We start from the raw sequence: 26,125 nt of genomic DNA on the forward strand, positions 1-26,125 counted from the left end.
GCGATTCCCTTCCCAGGCGCGCAACGCCGCGGGTCGGGGGTCTCCGCGATTCCCTTCCCAAACGGCGCCCTCAGGCGCGCGACGCCGTCCCAGCGTCCCGTCCGCGTCCCGTCCCAGCGAGCTTCCCGTCCGCATCACGTCCCCACACGCCCGACGCCGCGTCCCAATCCGCGCTCGACGATCCCTGGAGCCGCTCGACGATCCCTGGAGCGCGCCGCCTGATCACACCCTCGTCGATCGCTGTGCGTGCGCCACGCCGCCGGACCACCGTCCCTCGCGACGCACACTGCCCTCGTCGATCGCAGTGATCCGCGCCGCCGGACCACTATCGTTGGCAAGTGAGCGGATCGTCCCCGTCGCGTCCCTAACACGCCGAGCGACGGTCCGCGGCCCCGTCGACCCCGTCGTTCCGCCGCGCCGCGCCGCAGGGCCAACGCCATCGTCGATCGTCGCCGCATCGGGACGCCGAGCCAAGGTCCGCGCTGTCGCCGACTGTAGTCCGGCCGATGATTCGAAGGTAAATCAACGTGACGTGGCAGCGAGCCTCCAGCCGTCCGGCGCGGCTCCGCGGCGAGCGAGTATCCGCCCTAACACGCGACGTCGATCGTCGCCGCGTCCGGACGCCGAGCCAAGGTCCGCGCCGTCGCCGACCGTAGTTCGTCCGATGATTGGAAGGTAAATCATACTTACCCTTGGTTTCACTCTTCGTAAACCCTTTCCTCATGATTTTTTCTGTTCATGATTCTTGTGCCGGTGCTTGGAACATAATCGGCACCATCACAGGACGCGGGACGACTTCACGCTCTAGGACGACGGAACAATCAATCGGGGCGACTGCTGCGGACACAGAAATCCGGACGCTGGACAACCTCACGCTGTACTTCAACACGGGGGCCCCGCACTACGCAACCACGCTGACGAACCCCCATCTATGACCATGGCGCAACGTGGCTGCGACGACCATCGTGTTCCACTTGGGGATATCACCAACTCACAGAGCCGTCAAGTTAGTATTGATCAACTAATTGTCCAGCTACCCGCTCGTGATATCGGCTAATTTTCCACGTCTGTGTGTTAGATGCTGATCAAAGAGCCGTGAGGCGGCAAAAAGCAAGAGATCGTTATGCAAATATGCCGCCTGAGAAGAAAGCAGAACTTAATGCAAAGAAAAGGCAAGACTATCATCGAAAGCATGCCGAGAAGCGATCAGTAGGTTTGTGACATGCTGATAGGTGTTTTTTGAAATTTACATGCCAAATTATTTTGCGTAGTGCATAAAGTATGAGAGTTTTTATGCCAGCAATGTCGAATACACCTCAGTCAGAAGTGTTACATGTTGGCGGGACCACAAGTTTTATGGAGACACCTCAGTCTGCCATGATCCACGGTGTTGGATCTGCGGGTTAGACATATTTTTTTGGGTGCTTTTATATTGGTGCAAAGGGACGATTAATGCTGTTTATTATCGGTGATGGGACTGTCAGACTTCCCATAGCCAGAAGTGTTACATGTTGACGGGACCACAAGTTTTATGGAGATACCTTTTTCTACCATGATCCACGGTGTTGGAGCTGCAGGTTAGACATATTTTTTTGTGCTTTATATTGGTGCAAATGGACAATTAATGCTATTTATCGGTGATAGGACTGTCAGACTTCCCAGTTTCAGCACTGTTTCATGAGGATGCATCTGCAACTTCTAATGGGGTTGCTGGTGTTGTGGGAAGTCAGCAAGAATACGTGCGCCTGGTTCGTCACAAAGCTGGTTTGTCCAATGTTTTGTCACGAGCTAATTTATGAAATTTATAACACGTATTGGGGTGATACTTAAACAGTTGCCAACATTGATGTCAGCATTGCCGGATACACCACAGTCGGCAGTGTTTCATATTGATAGAATCCCATCTTTCATGGAGACACCACAGATGGGAGTGTCCCCCGTTGCTGGCCTAGCAGGTTAGTCCTCTTTAGACATGCATTGATTTTTAAGCCGTCCTGGTTGTAGGGCTAACAGACAACCCACCTTCGGTGTTGTTGCATGTGGATGGCTTTGTAGTTTACAATGAAAATAGTTTGTTGATTGATTATAATTAATTTACAAAATATTATATAATGAACACAGGTCAAAGTAGCTTGTTATTATTTTTTTGCAATCCACCTGGTTTATAATATTTTGTAAACAGGTGATGGTACCACTATTTCGCCCAGAAGTGCAAGAAAACAGAAAAAAAAGATATGGACCGAATTAGGTTTGCAACAATGTCAAATGAAAAAAAGGCTGGAAAGAATGCCAAACAAAAGGAAATATATAATAGAAAAAATATGAAGGTACTTCATTATATGTTTTATTTTGAGCCAAATGCTTATATAGCCACATTGGCGCTCACAAGAAAAAAGTTTGACCCTGTACTGTATTTTTGTTTCTTCATGCTTTGCGGCCAGGTGGAAACATTGGGAATAAAAAATTTGACTCTGGTATTGGTATTTGGGAACCGGATGACGAGTTGTTGGCCGCACAAGAAGGTACTTTTAAGTATTTGTTTTTAAACATGGTCCCATTTGAGTGGATATTATATGAAGGTTGAGCATGAAAATTAATTATTTTGGTGATGCAGAGGAGGATTTGGACTGCAGAGCGCCAGATTGTGGTCCTGATCTTGATGATTTCGCAGATGACGAAGCAAGAGTCTATTATGCTAATGGTATGGTTGTGTATCAATTCGAGGATTTAGAATTTTAATGTGCATCTGTGGAATCTAAATGTATACTTTGTAATTGACACAGACGTCAAGATAGTTTCATTCAGGGAACCGGAAGTGGTTATCTTGAATAATGATCCTTATGAAAGAGTATACAAAGATTTGCCTGCGGGACATCTTGTGTTGAGGAAAAATACCAATATGCGAGTATTGCGATGTTATAGAGTTACCAAACGAGGGGTTCAATTTTTGTTGCAGGCAAGAAAAAGTTAATATAGTGAGCACACCAATTCCGCCTGATCTGTGCCGCCTATTTACAAGTCAGACCAATAGAGATGCCTTGTATTTCAGAAAAAAATATACGGTACTTCAATTCTCATTTCTCATTCACAAGCTTTGGAGCTAATGTGGACCATAGAGTCGCTACTGCAGCTGGTGAGCATTTCACTCCGTTTTCCTATTTATTTTATGGATTATAATATATAATAAATAATTGTCCATCCTAATTTATGAATTTGTGTATGTACTGGTATATATGCTTTCAAAGTGCATGGACAGATTTACCATAGATTGGACCAACTGAGACCGGGGAAAGAAGGCCCCGTCATATGCAGTTGTACTTCTATGACACTGATGAGACCCTATCACAAAGAATCAAAAGATCACCCCATATTGATTCAAAATTGATTAGGGCTATTCTTGGAATACTTGAGAACAATCCGTATGTTGGTGTCTTCAGGACTGAGGGTCAGATGGAAAATTTGGACGAGTTGAAGACTGAATTGAACACCAGTATTTCTGTTCATCAGAGAAGATATAATGCACCTGCTATGGACCAGGTTGCGGCTATCTGGCAGGATGGATCTGATGAAAAAAATAAATTTAAACGGAGTATTATGGTTTTTCCAAATTCTGGGGGACCACAATTTATACGGGCATTCCATGGTTGTTATGATCCGTTAGCGTATCCTATCCTATATCCCGGTGGTGAGACTGGCTGGGAAGACAAGAGTAGACGGAAATATACAAAGCGGAAATCTGAGGGTATTATTATAGATTATAGTCATTTCATTTTAAAGCTAGTAATATGGTAATGTACATTTATATCTCTATTGAAAACAGATGCTCCGAAGGGAAATTCTCAAGCGACATGTAGATCGGGTGTTAAACGAAAACATGTAGAAACAACAAGTAAGATGTCACCGGGGTGGTGATTCAGCCACAAAACTACATTTTTCCTTGCCTTCCATCATGTTTTTGTCATATTTAAAGTGCTTTAAATATGAATTCTTAAATGTGCAGTTCAAGATATTTGTGAGGAACAAGGTGACTGTGACGATAACATGGATGAGGACGGTGAAGGAGGTAAACTTTTTACACTATGTCTTGGATGCCTTTTCTAAAAAATTCATGTTGGTTAATTATAAAGTATATATTATATAATTATTTATTATTATTGTTCATGATTAAAAATAGGAGGTGGTGGAAAACGTTTGCATGTCAGCACAAGGGAGTATTACTGCTATATGATGCAGATCTGGATTGGAGATTTTAATATATTCTTTCATGGTGGGAGGCTTTTTCAACAATGAATAGTGAATATGTATGTTAAAATAGAAAGTATGCGGTTAGATTGGTACTCCAATCTAGAACACCAAAAAAATTATTAGAGCAGATCACTATCAGGTATAATTAATTAGACTACCCGCATTTATCAGTACTCTTATGAATTTTTTGATATGCGCTATTTGATTCGAGCGAATTTGTTTTCAATAACAAGGTATAATGGACACCCTTGCTGCCGGAGAGCATAGAGGTTTGAAGGCTGGTAAATTGGTTGTTTTATCTAAGAATTTTTTGGAAGTGATAGAGATGTGCAGTGTAGATTCATGGATGCAATGTCATTAGTTGCTAAATATGGAAAGTTAGATTACTTTTTAACCATGACTTGCAACCCATACTGGCCAGAGATCACATAACTTTTGTTGCCTGGGCAGACACCTCAAGGTAGACCAGATATTGTGGCGAGGGTTTATCATGCAAAACTCATTGATTTCCATAACTTTGTTATTAAGAAGGGGTTCTTTGGGAAAGTGGTAGCTTGGGCACACGTTACCGAGTTTCAGAAAAGAGGTTTGCCGCATGAATATTCTTGCTTATAATGGACAGCAGTTTAAAGCTTAGTGAGCCAGATGATTTTGACAACTATATTTCAGCAGAACTTCTGGATGAAAAGAAATACCCTTTTCTCCACAAACTTGTCTGCAAACATATGATGCATGGCCCTAGTGGTGTTCTTAACAGAAATTGTAGTTGCATGTAGGATGGTGCTTGTCGTTTCAGATACCCTAAACAGTTCAGGGAGACCACGGAGCAAGGAAAGGATGCATATCCTATATACAGAAGACAGAATGATGGTCACAAGTTATTTGTACGTAAGAAATGGTTGGATAATAAATGGATTGTACCATATAATTATCACATCAATGTTGAAGTTTCAAGCAGTATCAAATGTTGCAAGTATCTTTATAAATATGTATACAAGGGCACGGACTGTGCATCATTCGCAATTGCGAATCAAGACCAGAATGGAGAGATAGAGATAAATGAAATTAAATAGTACAGGAAGGCACGGTGTATAACGTCTATTGAAGCAGTATACCGGCTCTATAGGTTCCCAATGTTTTCCATGTATCCCCCTATTTTACAGATGCAAGTTCATCTTCCTGGCATGCACATGGTCCCATTCAATGATGACGACAACCTTGAAGATGTGCTGGAGCGCGCTAGGAACCAAAGATCGATGCTAACAGAATTCTTTAGAATGAACAACGAAGATCCAAACGCTCGAAAATACTTATACAAGGAGTTTCCAGAACATTATACATGGAACAAGTCCAAAAAAGTTTGGTCTACTAGAAAAAGAAGTTACCAGATTGGAAGATTGGTGTATGCATACCCGTCTGAGGGTGAAAGATTCTATCTTCGAGTTCTTCTAAATCATGTTCGAGGTCCAACATCATTCATATCAATCAGAACAGTTCGTGGTGTGGTGAGTCCTACTTTTAGAGAATACTGTGAGAAACTTGGTCTTGTTGAAACAGATAGGTCACTCGACAATGCACTTAGCGAAGCAGTAGCTTTTCAGATGCCATGTGCTCTCATAAGAATGTTTGCCACTATTATGGTTTTCTGCGAGTACACAAACGTCCGTGCCCTCTGGGACAAACATTTTGAATCAATGGCTGAGAACTATGTGCGTGTTCGTGGAAATTCTTCAAGTATTGAGCAATTTGTCCTTAGGGACATTGCAAATATTCTCTCCTCGATGGGTAAAGACATTAGAAATTATGGCCTGCCACGTATGCATCAGTCTAGTAATATATTTTCCCAACTTTATTTGCGATGCGGTGTTGCTATTATTATTTTTTATTATATATTTTTACTGATAATTAAAATTTTGGCCAAGCAGATGAGACAAATAGAGATTATTATAGGGAACTAACTGAGGAGAGAAAAATTGTCATATCTGATGAAGATATTAAATTAGCCGAGTCTCTCAATACTGAGCAAATGAAAGGTTTTAAAGAAATTTTTGATCATGTCATTAGTAATAAAAGGAAAGTATTTTTTGTGGATGGTCCTGGTGGGACCGGGAAGACATATCTTTACAGGGCTCTTTTGGCCAGAGTTCGATCCACGGATTGCATCGTAGTAGCTACAGCTACATCCAGAATTGCAACATCCGTCATGTCTGGTGGTCGTACGGCTCATTCGAGGTTCAAAATTCCCATAAAACTTGAAGATTATTCTGTTTGTAACTTTACCAAGCAAAGTGGTACAGCTGCATTGTTACGTGAGGCGTCTTTAATTATATGGGATGAGGTTGCGATGACACGAAGGCAGGTTGTGGAGACACTTGACAGGTCGTTACGGGATATTACAGGAACTGATCTACCATTTGGGGGCAAAGTTATAGTGTTTGGAGGGGATTTCAGACAAGTTCTGCATGTTGTTCCTAGAGGTACTAGAGCACAAATTTGTGACGCTACCTTGCTTCGGTCCTATATATGGGATGATATCAAGATAATACGGCTGAAGCAGAACATGAGGGCCCAGAATGATGTATGGTTCTCGTAGTTTCTATTAAGAATTGGTGATGAAACTGAAAAGACCTTCCCAAATGACCATGTGGATCTGCCAGATGACATTATACTTGAGTATAATGATGATCAGTCTATTGATACTCTCCTCGATCATGTGTTTCCTGATCTAGCTAACAACTGCACCTCCGTCAGTTACATGTGCGAGCGTGCTATCTTGTCAACAAGAAATGAGTATGTTGATAGCCTCAACATGATAATGATTGCAATTTTTCCTGGAGAAGAAAAGGTTTACTACAGTCATGATTCTGTAGATGATGATTCAACTAATAACTATCCTCTTGATTTTCTGAACTCAATTACTCCAAATGGTCTTCCTCTGCATGAGCTTAAAATTAAGAAGAACTGCCATGTCATACTTCTTCGAAATCTAGATCCTCATCATGGACTGTGCAATGGAACTCGACTTATAGTGAAAACTTTTAAGGACAATACAATTGATTGTGAAATTGTAAATGGACAGCATGCTCAAAATTGACTTTTTATACCAAGGATTCCCTTGTCTCCATCAGAGGATATTTCACTACCTTTCAAGTTCAAGAGGAAACAATTTCTAATAAGACTCGGTTTTGGAATGACTATAAATAAAGCTCAGGGTCAAAATATACCAAATGTTGGGATCCATCTTCCAGAGCTTGTTTTCTCTCATAGACAACTATATGTTGCCTTATCAAGAGGTGTTTCACATTCAACTACATGGATGCTAGCTAAACCTAATAAAGATCTTGATCCCACCGGCAGAAGAACCAAAAATATTGTTTTCAGAGATATTCTACGGTCTTCAAAATGAAGGTATCTCATATGATGTATTTTTTTAGTGTAGATGTTGTTGGTTATCACTAATACATTATAAATTCAAAGGGCCAATCTGATTGGTTTTTTTTACTTAATGGAACTTTAATCGTTTGGGACATGGTGTGAAGATTATGCATCATTAAATTTTTATAATATGTATGTTAGATGTGGCATTCATATGTGGATTTTTTGGAAAAAAATGTGCTACAATCAAGATATGACCAATGCAAATATTTTATTCTCACCTTTACCCTCCTATATAATTCTTGCGATGTCATTAATGGATTGCATGTATGTATGGTCATGTCCATATGATCTGTATATCTCAAAAATTTTATTTTGGGTAAATTTGTATCTAACAATGTACTAAATATTGTATCCACAAGCTAATGATAGATGTGGCTATGAATACATATTTTTTGTAACATAATTTTTTATTTGGTTTTTCTAAAACAGGTGCGGCACGCACGTGCACCCTACTAAGGTAAAAAAATGACACATTAATTTTTATGGGGTTTATGGGGACCGTTGCAACTACCTGGGCTATTTACACGTAACAACTTGTTTTTTGAGAGAAAAAATGTATTCCTCTTTTATGAAGGTTGTCGTCAAGGGAGTGAATTGGCTTTGATTTTTGTCCTTGTTACAGCGTGAGGAACTAAAGGACTGTCTGTTCGGCAAGTAAAGCGTTAGAGGTCATCGTTTTGAATATCTTCACAAGGAATGGATAGATATAATAATAGGCTCCACTTTTGATTTATTTCTTTAATTAGCCAGTATGTGCTTTTCCTTATTATTTATGATCTGTTTTTGAGTTGATAATTCTGTAAACCTTAGCCGTGTGCAGTCACGGAGGCCGGACACTCTTTTTTTTTCTAAAAAAATGTTACCTGATATATAGGACAATGTGGAAATGCACGTACTATATTATTAGAGGAAGAGTAACTATATCTAGTTTTCCAAATTCATAAAAACTAGACGTATACATCATGCATGCAACCAATTGAGCTATGTGGAGCACCTTTTTCTAAAGACATTTCTTAGATGAAGGATAATGTTCTTGCCTTTTGCATCTTCCTGCCTACTCCCTCCATCTTGAAATATAAGATATTTTGCTTTGTCCTAAATCAAAGTAGTCTAAGTTTGACCGAACATATAGAGTAAAATATTAACATATAGCACATCAAATAAGTAAATTATGAAAATATATTTCATAATGGATCTAACTATTCTCATTTGATATATAAAATATTATTACTCTTTTATATAAACTTGGTCAAACTTAAAACAGTTTGGTTTAGAACAAATCAAAATGCCTTAAATTTTAGAACGGAGGGAGTACATGCATTACAATCATTTCTAAACAAAGTTAGCTCATTTCTTTCTTCATTATGGCGGTATGGCCACTAGCTAGAGGAGTAGGGGTAACCACCCATTAGGGATTAGGAAGTTAACGTTAACTATTTTGCAAACAAATTTTGTATCTGATCATCACATGGATGGGTCACATGGTGTGCTTCCTCTGCGTGGCATCTTGCCGGCGTCAGTCCGATGGATCAATGGATCTTTTTATTTTAGAACTTGAAAGTCTGTCAAACATATAAATCTTACACAATAAAGTTCTGTTTTTATATTAGCTGCAAACATAATTTTTCCCAATGTTCTGTATTGAGGATCAATTAATCGACAAAGCGACTACGTAAGAAATTTACAATTCCCGTTATCCGATCAAGTTATGATGTCATTTCCACGTGCCAAAACTTGGCCACACGGTGTTTGACCATAGTGTTGCCTATTGTTTTTTTTTAAAGCTATGTTGCCTATTGTAACTAGCCAAACTTCTGGCAGGCAAAAACAACTACGTAACAATTTAATTCGACTATAACTCTTCTTCTTACTAGGATAAAATTCCACTTCTTTTGAGATTACACAGTACAATGCATACACTCACAACGCACGCACACTCACACCCTATGAATACACGTACGCAAACCCTACCCCTATGAGCATCTTTGAAGACTGAGCCGGCAATGCAAATCCTCGAGATTGATGAAGTCACCACAGGCGCATCGCTGTCGACGGGAACGTCGCCTACTACTGAATGCACAACGCCGTTAAATCCCAGAATATTCGCTCCCATGAGGAGTCAAACCCAGGACCTCAGGTGCTACCGAGGCTCTTATAACCACTAGGCTACAGGCCCTTTCGCAACAAAATTCCACTTCTGCAATAAGAGTTCAAAAAGAAATTACGAATTTGGACCTTTTGGTCCTGATCAGCAAGAATGTCTTAGGCAAAAGAAGATAATTTGTTTATCAGAAAATTCGATTATTAGGCCTCTCTCTCTTTCACCATGTGATTGACTTAGTGACTGTGTTTTAATTGACAGTATACTTTTTATTCTGTCACAGATCCGAGAAACCATGACAAGACTACATTTATTCAGCGAGTTGATATCAGTTGACTTACTAGTACTAACGCAGCCAAATATGCATCTTCCCCATCAAACATGTTGTTTTTGAGAGGATCCTATCAAATAGATAGGCAGAGAGCTCACGCTTTGCTGACATAAGGCCAGTTACTCTCCTTAATAAATGCAAATGCATTAGATGTTATTTTTCTGTTTCCAATACACCTGCATAGCACGGTTTCCATCACAACTGCTACAATTAATAAGATTTTTTATGGTGCACAATACGACCATATACTACCATATGAGAAAGGCTTATATGTAAACATTAATAATTAGGGTAACAAGGTTATATAATTAATTAGAGGTAACAAGATTATTTATCACTACTAATAATATGTCTGAAATTTTCTAAAGGGACACTCTTTGTGGGATAGAGAAAGTAATTATCTAATATTTAAGTCACCTAAAGTTTAGCCCGGACTAAACTTTAGTCTATCCAAACGGGGTCTATAGAAGATAGAATGAAGGTGTATTTTGGGCAAGATACGCACACCTTTGATGACACGACACGGCATCCAATATTTTGGACAAAATTAAATGCTCCATATCCGCTCTCATTGATGAACACCATCAAAATTAATTGTTCTGAGAGCTCATAAAAAATAACAGCATGGTGCAATGAGTTGGATGTATATTATAGCTAGCGTCCTTACTCTAGCCTCTGGCCCCTTTAGTATAGCCGTGCTTTCACCTTACTAGTGATCTTGAGCTCCCTCGATTCAACTCCTTTTCTAACGACCACAGGCGTTTTTATATTTCAGCTTAGTTGGTCTCCACAAACCAAGAATAACATGATGATGAGTCATCTGAACTAATCAGTGCAGTACTAGCTGTCTAGAAACATACGAGGTGTGTGACGAGGAGGGCTCTGGTGTTAACGCTTTCTTCTACCTGCCATAATTGTTGCCGAGCTGTCCTAAAAATATTGTTGTCATGAGCATAATACATCTAATAAGTCATTGTCAATGCTGCCATGTGAGACAGATTCCTAACGGTTATCCCCTTCGAACAGTAATGCAGAAACGTCATGATAGATTCGCCAACCAATCATTTATCTCGATGACCTATGATCCCGACATCCAGAAGCGCAAGTGGTGAAAAGTAGCTCTGTTTGTATTTGTGGCAAGAAAAGAAGAAGAAATCTTGTAGAAATTGTTTGAAATCCTTTACTAACCCCTTTTGGTCCATGACATGGCCTAATCAAATGGATCTATTTTTTACGAAAATTCTGGTAACATTATTAGTCAAAGTTCGGCTCAGAGATCTTATTCGTATGGGTAAGCTAGCCATCAAAATTTAAAATGTTTTATTGCAAACATTATCCACTTTTTGATTAAGACAAAAATATGGGTGAATGACTATAGGTGCGACGTGTTTTGTATGTATTTCTAACAGTCAAAGTAGCATAAATTTGACTACTGACTGTATATAGTAGGCCGAATCATTATTAAAATGGCATATAACTTATAAGATAGTCATTTTTTTATCTTAAGGTATACTCCTATTTAACTATATATATATTGGTATCTAGATCTGATGGACGATGAGTTACTTGTTTGGCCGATGACAAGGCTTCAACTGGCTCCAGACTAGGGGAGTACAGGAACTGACCTCACAGTGACATTGACTAGGGAGCTGCAAAGAACCAAGTCCTATCGATTCACTCTCTCCAGATCTCACAACTCACATCAAGGACAGGCGATTCCAGTCTGCATATACAATACAAAAACCAACATGTCAGGCCTACGGAACGAGCTACGCAACGGACGTCGCGTACGCTCCCTAGTCCCTCGATATGATCCTCTCGATGGACAGACAGCAAAGACGCAGGCTCTCAGGCTCGCTCCCGTGCCCGTGCAAACGTGTTTCTCGTGCTGCGCCAAGGACGAGGCAAGGAATCGCCGGAGCCGACCGCAGTACCGCCGGCAAAGCTCACCAGTCGGCCAGGCATCAAGTTAGGACGTCGTACCGGCGCCGGGACGGCGGGTGAGCACCGCACTGAGCTAGCGGACACGACACACCACCTGCACGAAACGAAAGAGCTGGGACGCGCGGACAGAGCGATCGAGGCCGAGGCCAGTCAGCTCGCCAGGCCAATCAGTCATCCTTATCATGCACGCAGTGCACGCACCGTGCCGAGAGCGCCGCGGGCCACCCCACCCGAAGGCTGCCGCCACTCTGGCCGGATGTTCCTCGGTCGACATGCCGCCGTGGGGCCGGGTCCGACGATCCCCCGCCGGCCGGCCTGTGTCCGCTTGCGCGCACCGTCGTCGACATACCCCTCCGCTCCCCGTCCCACTCCCACGCCGAGGACCATGCCGCGCGCGCACGTTGCGCCCCCCCCCCCCCCCCCCCGCACGACGCACCGGCCCGTGGCCATGGCGCCTGCGCGTGAACAGCCGCCGCACTGACGCGCGCGGGCATCTGATCTGAGTATCTGACGAGGCCGCAATATTTCAAAAAAAAAAAGTATCTGACGAGGCCGGGACCAGCGGGCTCCCGCGCGGGCCGCGGGGTTCGTGTTCGTCCACCGCCCCGATGCGGCAATGCCTGCCGGGGGGGGGGGGGGGGGGGGGGGGGAGGGGACGAGCGGACAGGGAGCCGGCCGGCCATCTACTAGGCCACACGGCCGGTCCCCGATGATTCGGTGCACTGTGCACTTTGTGTGCGGAGCTGTGCGGGGGGTGGCGGACTCGGCTACGCTACGCGCTAAGAACGTCGTCAGCTGGATAGGCTCGCGGAACTGTGCGGATAAGGACGTGTGATCGGGAAAGGAAAAATTCGTGGCACGAGAGGGAAATCAGGGGCTCCCTGCGTGTCGTCGTGTCGACCGGGAAGACGGAGCATGGGCACAACCGCACAAGCACCGCCCTGAGAAAAATGAGAATTGCAAGGGCTCGCTTCTTGCATTCTTGCGATTCGGAAAGAACTGACGAGTTAAACTAATTTTGTTGTCCTAAACGTCATATATTTGAGAATGAAGGGAGTCGTACTTGCTAGGCTTGATGTCCATTTAACATGCTCACCGGATTCAAAACATAAATTGATATAGGCATTATGTCCGCGGACAACAATATGTCTGACTCACAATGTACAAAATAGCGCGTTATAGCGGTATAATAGTATTTTTCAACAACTGATATATTTTAATATTATCTTAACACATACTTTAAAATACATATTTATCATTATCTAGTTGCCATAGATATTATTTTTCATCACATCTCTATGTATGTTTGGTATATATTTAATTGAACCATTTATTTGTGAATTGATATTTTTATCTCTTTCATCATACATGAATACATGGTGGTACATATTGTGTGGGTAGTTTTATATAAATAATAATATAATTAATAATGATAGAGATTTATAATTTTATATTGATGCACTTTAATATTTTGTTATAATTATATAATTTAGATTCAAATTTTAGGGTTCAATATAATTTTTTATAATGATATAATTGGATAATTATATACAAATTTAGATGGTTATTTGCATTATTTTAATAATGACATAGGTGGGTAATTTACAAGAAAATTAGTGAGTTACTTTATATCTTTTTATAATGATAGAAGTGGATAATTTAGATGCATGTTTAGGAGTTATTTTAGTCTATTTTTATAATCACGGAGGTGGGTAATTCTAAAAGATAACAAATTTAATAACTATTATATTTAGAGCTGTCAGATTGGTGGCCGGATGATTCTTTGTGAGAATTTTTAGAATTTTTCTATTTTTTAGAGTATCCACCTACGATCCTAAACGGCTTCACTTGTAGGCTTCAAAAAGAGTCTCTAATTAGTAATAGTAAGATGACATAAATATATTCACGTCCATCTTCGAGCGTACCTTAAGATGTCAAAATTTTAGCCTTCGTAGATCAAGAGTATGCTTTTTATTTACACGCAAAACCATTTTACCCAAATTTGACTAAGGGAGTAGATGGCCACGCTTAGCCATTTCGGTTATGTTGAGAAAAGTTAGCACGGGGACTGACGGTTTCTACTGTGGATCATGTCGGGGTTGAATATGCAAAACGGATCATGTTTGTTTTATTTTTTTTGGCGAAGTCCTGTCTAAATATGTAAATCTATATCACTGAAAGAAAGGGTGGCCATCCAGCGTTCAGCGCATGTTTCCTGGGCACGTAGCTTCCACGTCATGCTAGCGCCCATCGGTAAGTTGCGTCCATCCTAAGCGCTGCCGCTGCTGAAGCCCAACGTGTCGTCCTCAGGGTTTTTTTATCCGACCGTTTGGACCGAAACGCCGGCGCCCGGTTCCGGCTAACCGGTCCGGTTTGACCGGTTACCGGTAAAAACCGGTCAAACTCAAATTTGAATTCAAAACCCGCAGTTATACCGGTTTCGAACGGCTAACCGGCCGGTTAGCTTGGTTTACCGGTCCGGTTTGACCGGTTACCGGTCGGTTTGACTGGTAACCGGTCGGTTTGACTGGTAACCCGCTAAATTCAATTTTTTTTTCTTTTTTGTTTAAATTCAAATATCCGCAAAGTATACTAAATGAATGTTTGTATAACATGTTTTAGCCTAAATGAACCTTCCAACCTTTTTTTACTACTTTTACATTATATTTGTATATTTTTGTATGCACATTTTTTTTGTTTAACTTCAAATGCTCGCAAAGTATACTAAATGAACGAATATTTGAAAAAATTTGACATCATTAGATTCGTCGCAACTTGAAGTATTTTTAAGATTTTTTTTGGGATTTTTCCATTATTTAGAATTCAAATTTAAAATTTGAATTTGGACCGGTTTAAAACCGGCCGGAACCGGAACCGGTCCGGGCCGGTTAGACCGGTAACCGCGGTAACCGGACCGGTTCCGGCCGGTAACTCGTCCTTGCCTATCAAACAAATCGCCTTTGTCTGGTTCGACTCGCTTCTTGTGCCATCGTCTCCGCGCCGTCGCTGGCCTTCGTCGAGCCGAGCTGCTGTTCAAACCCACAATCAGACCCCTACCCACCGTGAGGAAAGCAGACCGTCGCCACCCACCGAATCGCCAAGGGCAAGACGGCAACAATGAGCGAAGGTAAAAAGATGCTGGAGTGCAGCGTGATTGGAGTCACACTCACATGGATGCGAGCCTGCGCTTCTTCCTCCCCCTATTGAGCTGCACACCCCATCCCCAAATCACATTTTTCCTGTGGTGCGCAGGTTTGTGCCGACCACAATAGAGGTCGCCTCTTCCTCCCCCTCGCCTTTCACCTCTCTACTCCAAGAAAGCATTCCGTAGCTGGTCTTCGTTGAGCTCAAGCCTCACGCCATTGCCCTCTCCTTATTCTGCCATGTCGCATATGTCGACATCAAATCCATTTTTTTCCTGCAGCGTCGGCATCGGCGTCTTCAAGGGAAGCTGGATGACGGTTGGGATGCGCTCTCTCTCTCTCTTCCGGGCTGAGACATCTCTCTCTTTTAATACAAAACTAGCAAGGTGGCCCGCGCAAATAGCGCGGGTAGCTAACTTTTTTTATGATAATATTTGGGATCCTTTTAATTTAAAATTAAATGTATTCAAGTGATTTTGTCTGTTGTTTCATTATTATTATTTTTTCCTGAATAGCCTAGTTTAAGATATCGCCTTTTATCATATTATTTTATCACGCAAAACATGTACATGATAAAAGTAAATATCTAATGTATAAACATAGTTTAAATGCATAATTTCACCAAATTATATTATCTTGGAGTCACTATGGATCCTTAGTTTTTAGTTGTTTCATAGTTTTCTATTTGACTTATGTTTTTCTATAGTCTCACAAAAGTCTTTACTTCTAAAATTATTTCGCTGACGTGTACCAATGCCTCGTGCGTCCTCCCATAGCTAGGAAGCCTCTCTGCCTTCCACCAGTGATTTACCTATTGTATTCCGTTTCTCACATTTGCTCCACTAATCTTTCTCTAGACTAGTGCCAAAAAAATTAGGGCACAACGAATGTCCTCAACTCCCCCATTGCACCTTGATGATTTTTTTTAAATTGCACCTTGATGATTCTACAAACAGTAATTCACTCTGGCACTTATATACTACGCACTTAATGTAATCGTTATAGGTGTGCCATCCTAAGATGCTTTTAGTTTACCCTTGTATCATAGAAAATCTATTCGTTATGTCATGAATCCACTAAGATCAATGGTGGAGATATTTATATTTTGACATATTATTGTGGTAATTTATAAACCCATGAGCAAGTCTATTGGATTCATTTAACAGTTAAGTATTATATGGGGATGTTTGGATTTCATATTAAACTTAGCTCTGTTATTTGGATGCCAAATAAGAGGGTTAAATATGGGCTACTCCATATTTAGCCCATGGGCACCTAGGGATAAATTTGGCGCTCCTATTTTAGCCAATCCAGACACCCATGGATTGATTATTTTTCTTTTGTCCCATCATAATTTCAAATAGATAAAGAATGGTATCTTATTATTTGGTCAAATTTCATCATTTATGGTACCTCTATTATTATATTCTTGATACCGATTTGATTATTTATCTTTTCTATTATTAAATTTCTCTTCAATTGAAGCTATACCTACATATGTTATTTTACACCTTAGATGTAGCTACACCTAAAATTACTGAAAAATTTTTAGTAATAACTACTACAAATGATTGTTGACACTGTTTTACTGTGTAGTTCACTAATACGACAACTCTGTTTAGTAATTTCAAGTGGGTTCATGGTAATAGATCAATTGTATTTTTTATGGGATCTTTGTCTACCCCATATATAGGCATGGTAATGGACCATGGTTCTAATACCGCAATGATGAATCTACGGGTGACCGTAAGTTTCCAAACTTACGGTCGACCCACCCGTCACCAGTCCGGATCCCGTAACCCCCTCCCCTTTTCACTTTCCCCTTTCCCCTTTCCCTTTCTTCTTTCTCCCCCCCCCACTCCATTCCTCTGGAGATGGGGCGCATAGCGGCGGGGAGCTCCTCGGGGGAACGGCGACGAGCTCCCCCGGGCGAGCTCGCGGCGGCAGCAGTTGGGCGAGGGTGACGGTGGGGTGGAGTGGCGCGGCTGGGCGGGGCCTGCGACGACGCAGCGGCGTGGCCGGGCAGGGCTACGGGGACGAGGGCAGCGACGGCGCGGCCAGGCGGCGACGGTAGCGCGGGGCTGGGCGCGCGCGACCGGGAGGAGCCGAGCGGAGTTGAGAGCAAGCTCCGCGCCGCAGCCTGATGCCCCATGAGCTGCCGTGCCAAACCCTAGGCGGCGCAGTGGCGGGGACAGAAGAAGCCAGCTGCGGCGGGTCAGAGGGAGGCGGAGCGGCGGCGGGGAGGAAGGGAGGTGTGTGTGTGTGTGTGTGTGTGTGTATATATATATATATATATATATATATATATATATATATATATATATATATATATATGAGCCCCAAATCTAGCCCGATCCTTAAAATGTCTAGGCTAAATTTTAGACTCTTTACCATCCTACCTATATACCACCCTCGTACTACCTTTTGATCTTTGTGCAAGTAAGATTCTCCACTTTCTTCTCTCTATATGATGTTTTTCAATATGAGCCCCAATTCTAGCCTGATCCTTAAAATGTCTAGACTAAAATTTAAACCCTTTACCATCCTACCTATATAGCACCCTCGTACCACCTTTTGATCTTTGGGCAAGCAAGATTCCCCACTTTCTTCTCTCTATATGTTGTTTTTCTTCATTCTCTCTCTCTCGCCACAAAGTGTAGCGTCTAGATCATTAATGGGTCGAAATTGAGTTGTTTATCAATCACCAATGAAATCAATATCTCACTATAGCTCGAACCCACATGCATATGTAATCGAGATCAATAGTGACGATACGAACACACCATTCACCAGGCTCACATTATCAGTTGAGTTGAGCGATCGCATGCTGTCCATGTTCAGCGTTGCATGCATTGCAGGAGAGGCAAACACATGATTGTATTAAGTTGTGTTTAATTTGCATGGAGGGTGCCGTTACTTTTTCCTTTTGTTGCACTGATATGAATCATTGAATCTGCCTTGCTTGCTGTGTCCAAATGCTTCCAGTCAACTCCGATGATCGCCAATGCAAACGGCAGCAAGCAACTATCTGCCAGCCCGAGATCCTGAATCCTAATAGGCCACCTGTAACTTGAACCGAGCAATCATAACTCTCACGGATAAGCTTATATTATGGATGTACCGAGCTCCCTCCTTGCCCCAGCGAACACTGTCACGGGAGGGAACCTATTTGCCATGATGGTAAGCCCAACATAAGTATATATGGATGCGTGAACTCTGAAAAGGACATCAAGGCGAAATGAACAGTCTACTGGTGGACGGGCAAGCAGGACTGTCACGGGAGGGAACCTATTTGCCATGATGGTAAGCGCAACATAAGTATATATGGATGCGTGAACTCTGAAAAGGACATCAAGGCGAAATGAACAGTCTACTGGTGGACGGGCAAGCAAGAGTGCAAATTTTCTAATTCCAAATTTTGATATCTTACCAATCGTGTTCATTATGAACTCTTAGGGCATGTACTAATTTTTTTTAATATTTTAATTCCGAAATTAGCTATTTATTGATCGTATTTGATACGGACTCTTGAGTTAGTTTAGGCCGTTAGATCTTCATAGAATCCAACGGTGCAAATCCTTTTCTTTTTTAAATTAACGTGAGAATTTCTAGATCCTCTCGACGAACGTGGTGGCTTCTCTTAACACTCCCTTATTAATATAATAGATTAGTTCGGTTGATTTCCTATAAAGCCACACGGATCTTGCCCATTGCCTTAGATGATTCTTTCCCCTTAGATGTAGTAACATACCAAACAAGCTGCCTAAGGTTCTTAGTGATTATTGTCTAATATACTATGAGTTTCTGTATGAACCTTGCTCATTGCATCTGAGAACTTTAGTAGTGACCTGATAAGGTCTGTGCTAATTAATATCTGACATGCATTCTACATGCGCCTCTCTATTGAACAAATCTGAGAACATGAATGAACCTCTCTTTACAATGCATCAGACAACATGCTGAGTATTGGTGTCTATTCTGATTACAATCTATAGCTTGCCAGTTGAGTGGTAAAGCATTGAGCTATTGCTTGGGTTTCCCATTGTGTCTTGGTGAGAAATAATTTGCTTATTATACCTCTTTTTCACCTCTTTTTCCAAGTATTGTTTGAGCCTTTGTTCTCATGGTATTATTACTATAATCAGTAGTTAATATTCATAGCTATCCGCGGAGTGTGGCTGCACTAGCCACTTTTATCAAATTCACTGACAGTAATTTTAAATTGCGACTTTGTTTGCTATCTTTTATCCATTTCTTCCGCTCCTAATTTAGTGGTACTTTTTTCTTTTATTTGCAGGATCAGATCTGCCATTACAAATTATTTCAACTACAAACTGCAGAGTACTTTTGAACATTTGATTTCCCTTCTGGCATTACATCTAATTGCAATTACAAATAGGTGCCTATATTTCTGCATAACAAATAGAAGTACAAAGTGCATAGCTGTATTTCTGAAGATATCAGTAAACTAGCAGAGAAAACTTTATTTCCAAATTGAAAGTATACATGATTAGGCTTACCAGTTTATTCATAGAGCAAAGTGCAACATGCTGGTGCATTTTTTACCCTAACTTGAAATACATGACCCATGTTCTGAGATATCCATGGTTACGTGACTTTTGATTAGTGGATCAAATTGGCAACTGTGTCATAACATGTGATTGATGGTTTTTTTTTCTAGATTGGTTTCTACTGCAATCAATTCTATGCTGTTAATAATCATAGAACTGTATTGTCATTTACATGCTTGGTTGATAAGTTGTGGTACACAACCTACCAAATAAAAATATTCTTAGAGTAGCAGTAATAGGGAGACATGGCATTCATAAGTTCTCCGAATAACATAGGTTTGCGGTTATATGGCATCACATATGCTGTAAAAGAATGAAATATAGATATGTGATAGGACTGGACTCCAAAATTATGAGTATGGTCTATTGCAGTCAGGTTTCTGCCTCATTTCTCTTACAAGTTCCAAGGCATTTATTTGGCTTAGATCGATTGATATGGGCAATTGGGCATCCAGACATGAACATTGTTGACAGATTCGAACTTGAGTAAGGACAAAGTTAAAAGGTGAGCTCTCGCACAGATGTATTTATAAATAGATTGATGTGTTGTATTTTATGACTAGCACCTACGTACTCATAGCAGCTATTATAGATGTATTTGATATATGAGTTTTTTCCCTGCATGCTCCTTACAGCTAAAAGTAGCAGTCATAGAAACAGAGGTGTCCATCAAAATTGTCATATTACTCCCATAATTCCATCGGAAGTCTCCAAGTATTTTTAGTCGGGGACCGCAATTGTCACAATTTTTTATCTCTTTTTCTGTGTGTATGTAAAGTACAGTACATCATCATTTGGGTCTTTTCCTATATAAGTACAACATCATTATAACAAATATGTGGGATCCTTTGCTGTACATTGTTAGTCTCACAACCAAAAAGGTTGAGGCATAATTTCTGGCAGCATCTGACAAACTGCATGATTAGAATAAAGGAACTGGGTATTGAAAAGATCAACGAATTAGATACGTACAGTGTCACACTGTTGGGGATCACCGTCTCGGACGTCAGAGGTTGCCCGAAATTGCAAGACGGGAGCCAAGTAAGCCGAAGGTTGCTGAAGCCCGAAGGTCGCTTCGCCGTCCGAAGGTCTACAGATGTGTCCGAAGGTTCCCAGAAGAAGCCGAAGGTCTCTACAGGTTACCGAAGGTTGCTGGAGGCCGACAGTCAATCCGCCGCCCGAAGGTCTCCGGGAACTACCGAAGGTCCAAGGAAGCGTACGAAGATCGGCCGCTGATCCGAAGGTTACCGTATCGATTACGAATCAGATAGGGTGGACAATTTGTATACTCCAATCTGACTGAAATGATATACGGCTCGGAATATTCGTAGGATATTCCGAGAAGGTAGGGGCATTATAGTCATTATTTAACAAAGGTTAGGGATATAAATACCCCCAACCAATCTGTACTGGACACGGGCTAATACGAAGGCGACACTCTGTCTCTTTACTTTGCAAGTAACCTTCGTGTATGCATATTGATTGGGTTATAAAGAAGCCGAGAACCCAACAAAGACGCCCAGTGTGGGGCTCGAACCCACAACCACAAGGTTAAGAGCCTTGTGCTCTACGGACTGCTTTATTCTCCAGGCGCGGTGTAGCGCGCCTTTCTTCCTAGTAATCATATGGGTGCAATTATTCTCCTTCCGCTGATAAGCACAGGCACATGTAGGCCTAGGCACATGTACCTAGCAGGGGCCTACCGAAACAATGATTGCGTGTGTGATTTGGAGTAGGATCTAGATCACTGTTTCTTTACCCCTTTCTCCATTTTCCCGAGACACTTGCCGTAGGTTCGAACCACGGAAAACTACAGGCAGATGATTGTCCTCCCCTTTGTTCCCCCACTACCTCGTATGCCCTCTCCTTCGTCGCAAAGGCATCGGCGCATCGCAAATTCACAAGTCCTCGATCTCCATGGTCGTGGAGATCGAGCGCCATCCCGCTGTGCGACGCTGATGCGGCAACCGTACGTGCACCCAGACCATCGCTTTGCCAAATTTTTTTAAAGGAATCTTAATATTTTGGAGTACTAAATAAAATTTATTTATAAAGAATTTTGTACGGATGGATTGTAAATTGTGAGACGAATCTAATGAGTCTAATTAATCATGATTAGCGAATGATTACTGTAGACTGTTGCAAATCATGGATTAAGTAGGCTCATTAGATTCGTCTCGCGATTTACAACCCATCCGTGCAAAAAGTTTTATAAATAGACTTTATTTAGTACTCCATGCATGTGTTCAAATATTCGATGTGATGTTTTGGGAGAAAAATTTTTAAAACTAAACACGGCAGGGCCTTCAGTGAAATATCTGCTCTCGATCAGGTTCAGGCCGGCCTTCAGGGCCTTACTCCTTGTAAAGTTGTAAATGGGTTCTACATTATATGCAATTATATATATATATATATATATATATATATATATATATATATATATATATATATATATATATATATATATATATATATATATATATATATATATATATATATATATCAACTTGAGCCATTATGGAATCATCACTCGATCACGGCGCCCTTTCAGTATTTGAGAGGCCAAAAGGAATCAACGGATGCCGGACGGTAACGCGATATATACTATGAAATGCACATACTATATGCAGCTAGCAGCCACTCCAAAGTTTCTGTATATGATTGGTAAGCGGGGGAAGTTGACGGGTGAATGTTCCACCGAAATACCTTTTCTGGGGATAATATCTATTGACCTCGTGCCTTCATCCTCTGTTCGTTTGCAGAGCAGAGCAACGGAAATCAAAGTCTACCGTTGAAAAAAAGTGAGAGCGTTTGAGTGCTATGAGTATTTTTTTTTATAACGCAGATGCCATTCATTGAATAAAGCAGGAGTAATGCACTAATCTCTCATTTTGTGACGATGGACATTATGGAAAACTTTGACCAGGAGATAGAGCAGAGAAACACACTCTTGTAGGTGCAAACTTGCTATCAACAAAACAAAAACAACTACAACCATCTATAGATATGCCGAATTTTGATGCCCTACTAAACTTATCCTTAAACCATCTGACCAAATCGATGCGCTCTAAGTCTTGAATGAAAGTTTACTGAACTCCTTATCGGTTGAATCACGTTTAATCCTTCTTTCGTAAGCTCGAGGATGATCAACCACCAAATCAAAGACGCATTCAGCCAGGGGCAAAGCCAGTCGAGCTTGCCACAGGATCGGCGCCACTGAGACGACGGAGTCAAATACGTATATAACAGTGTTATACATAAGAATTTGTAGATTTTATCGGAGTCCGACGACCCCAATGAGTACATGTAGCTTTGCAACTGCATTCAGCAAAAACCCTCCCCAACAGCCCATTGAAAACCTTATACGACCAAAATAGCTACCAAAACAACCACGAAAAAAACGAAACGGCATTGCTCTCGAACAACTCACGCAATGAGTAGGAGTGCTAAATGGTCTTAAAATTTAGCTTAGATAATCTAAAGAATGGACTCTAATTTTATATAATTTTAAACTAAAAATGTACCGGGTAAATTGGATTGCGAAGAGACTCCTAGAATATGATCCGTTACCATCGTGTGACTCGCTTAACATGTAAACTTTGTCTGGGAGGGCGATTTATTTCCGCTAGAGCGCCTTGAGACCTTGAGTAGTTGAGCCAGTGCAACGAGCGAGTACGTATATGGTCCATCTGCGTCATCTGATTTCAGCATCCAGTGAGCATGACACAAGCTAACTGCACGAACGGAACTGAGGAACGGGAGTGGCAAAGAAATATCACCAGTGGGAGGTAGTAAGGGGGTAGCAAGAGCTTCAAATGGGTAAGATATATTGTGGAGATGGTAGGAGGAGCACTACTACTGGGTACTAGTGAATAAAAAAAATTATTTCTGACATCACGTCCGCTCCTATGCTAGACAGCACAGCTGAGAAATCTGCTCTCACGTGGGTCTGGATTGATGATTTTTTATTGTGGGACCCAACTTAAATCTATTATATATTGTGTATATGTTTAGATCACTACTACAACCTGCTACTAGTCCCATCTTCCTATGTCTTGTGCCGGACGCACATTGCGGCTGCTCTGTGCATCAGTTACATTCAGTGCATCACACGCACTTCATCCTCACCTCTCTCGCTCCCGGAGAGGGAGGGAAATAATAATTGGTGATGGATAGCAGTCAGGTGGACGAGCTTGCGCGCCACCCAATGGCGACAGGTCATGATCTTCGCCATCAGACGCTGCTCTCCTGACGCGACCGGTCTCGTTGCCGCATCCATTGGACTGGACGGCACACAGCGATGTGCACACCGAGATGCGTTTTTTTCCCCTGCCCCCTACGGCTAACGACCCACCGCTACCTTGGTGCAATGTTGCCACAAAAAAAACGCCAATCAGAGATGAGCTCACGCACAGCCTCCTAGTCCTAGGTGTCTACTGGATATCCTAGGCACCGTGAACAGTGACGGCTAGCTACTAGGTTGGCTGTTGCCTAGCTTGTGCAATTTTGCCGTGCGAAGATCGGCTCTTAAGACACTGCCAACGCGCTCGTATGCTCTAGCTTCTAGGGCTGCACATGCTCAAGGGCAGCAGCAGCATAGGAAATTGAAGAAAGAGCTGTTTGAGATATGATGGTCGTCGTCGCTTAAGACACACTTCAATGGTGAAGCAGTGCCGTAAGTATTGCTATATGCATGTCGCTCTCCCACATGGTGTGGGTCCGAACTTGTTGTCATCAGATCAGAATTCCGATGCCTAAAATTCCGAACTTGTATAAGCAAGCAGCAGTTGTGATTGACTAGGTTATAGTTTTGGTTACTGCCTGATGCTTGTAGAAAGAGTAAAATGCACCGTGGCCATCTAAATTTATAGCGCTGTGTCAAATAGATTCATGAATTTAAAAACCAGACATCTAGCCCCTCAAACTTGCGAACCCGTTCACCCCAGATCCAGTCCGGTTTTGCATGGCTTACATGGCACTGTGCGGCTGGGGTTTGCTACAGTAATCCTGGATTTGCTACAGTTACCGCGGTTTTGTTTTTTCTTTTCTAATTTATTTCGGCTGAATCTTTGAAAAATCATAAATCTTTGATACGACATCGGATGAAGATGATTTTTATATGAAAATTATAGCCCTCGATGAGATCTACAACTTTCTAGTTTTGAATTTTTTCATTTGACGATGTTAAGGTGCTCAAAAAATTATATAAAATTACAGCACCATAATAATCGCGTACTTTTGCTTGTCGCATTAGAAAATTAATATATTTTTTGTTTGTTGTCAAATGAAAACACTTTGTATACCAAAATTTTAATACTTTTAACGATCTAGATTCTTGTAGTTTTGAGTTTTTACATTTAAAGTTGTTAAGATGTTGATAAAATAGTATAAAGTCTAAACGTCTTTCGCGTACTTAATATGCTGCTTTGTACTGTTTTATCGACATCTTAACAACTTTAAATATAAAAACTTAAAACTCTAAGAATCTAGATCTTTTAGAGTGCTAAAATTTTAGTATACAAGTGTCTTCATTTGACAACAAACAGAAAAATATATTAATTTTCTAGTGCGACAAGTAGAAGTACGTGATTATTATGGTGCTGTACTTTTATATAATTTTTTTTGGGCAACTTCACTTCATCAAATGAAAAAACTCAAAACTAGAGAGTTGTAGATCTCGTCGAGGGCTACAATTTTCATATAAAAATCATCTTTATACGATGTCGTATCGAAGAGTTATGATTTTTCAAAGATTCAGCTGAAATAAATTAAAAAAAGAAAAAAACAAAACCACGGTACTGTATCAAATCTGGGGGTTACTGTAGCAAATCATGTCCGCATAGTGCCATGTAAAACCGGACTGGACCTGGGGTGAACGGATTCGCAAGTTCGAGGAACTAGATGTCCGGTTTCTAAATTTATGGATCTATTTGACACAGCACTGCAAGTTCAGTTGTCTACCGTGCATTTTACTCTTGCAGAAATGTGCATCTTGCTGAATTTGACGTCACTGCACATATAAGCAGGAGACGTTTACAGTTCACTTCTTGGTGAGTGGGCAGCCGATGCGGACGCAACGAAGCTTTCGTCAGGTAACATCAGTAGGTGACACGATGCGGCAGCAACGCAGTAACCACGATGTGCTACAAATCCGATCCAATCCGGTCCGGTCCCCGAGTGGTCAGTCTCGCAGATAGATAGGCACTGCTGCACGCTGCAGCTCCGACAGAAAAAAAAAATCTACTCCGTGGAGTGAGTAGTGGCGAGTCCATTGGGAGAGCGAATTGCCAGCCTCTGGAAACTGAAAACTACAGCGTTTACCCCTCCTGCCCTCCACCACCACTTCGCAGAC

At 41.5% G+C, this 26,125-nt stretch overlaps 1 protein-coding gene across 2 annotated transcripts; it reads left to right on the forward strand.

Moving 5' to 3' along the window:
• The first annotated feature begins 997 nt into the window (after nt 1-997).
• LOC120698523 lies at nt 998-5,982 on the forward strand. 2 transcript variants are annotated; one of them, XR_005684877.1, is made up of 12 exons: nt 998-1,213; nt 1,301-1,577; nt 1,645-1,764; nt 1,854-1,955; nt 2,183-2,327; nt 2,442-2,522; nt 2,615-2,701; nt 2,784-3,133; nt 3,438-3,742; nt 3,821-3,889; nt 4,001-4,063; nt 4,175-5,982. XR_005684877.1 is itself a non-coding variant. In XM_039982168.1 (4 exons), exons 1-4 carry the CDS (start codon nt 3,307-3,309, stop codon nt 4,288-4,290), a joined length of 684 nt encoding a protein of 227 aa, XP_039838102.1. In that variant the 5' UTR covers nt 3,144-3,306; the 3' UTR covers nt 4,291-5,982. The 2 variants fall into 2 exon arrangements, 1 of the variants encoding a protein (XP_039838102.1); XM_039982168.1 differs by lacking the exons at nt 998-1,213; nt 1,301-1,577; nt 1,645-1,764; ... (3 more) ...; nt 2,615-2,701; nt 2,784-3,133 and having other exon boundaries at nt 3,144-3,742.
• The last annotated feature ends 20,143 nt before the right edge of the window (nt 5,983-26,125 follow it).

The sequence above is a fragment of the Panicum virgatum genome, chromosome 3K (assembly GCF_016808335.1).
Source record: "Panicum virgatum strain AP13 chromosome 3K, P.virgatum_v5, whole genome shotgun sequence".
Lineage (NCBI taxonomy): Eukaryota > Viridiplantae > Streptophyta > Magnoliopsida > Poales > Poaceae > Panicum > Panicum virgatum.

Coding starts and splice junctions, on each gene's coding strand:
- LOC120698523 (XM_039982168.1), top strand. CDS start 3,307: ATGCAGTTGTACTTCTATGACACTGATGAGACCCTATCACAAAGAATC. Junction 3,890..4,000: donor AAAACATGTAGAAACAACAA/GTAAGATGTCAC, acceptor TTAAATGTGCAG/TTCAAGATATTTGTGAGGAA. Junction 4,064..4,174: donor GGATGAGGACGGTGAAGGAG/GTAAACTTTTTA, acceptor GATTAAAAATAG/GAGGTGGTGGAAAACGTTTG.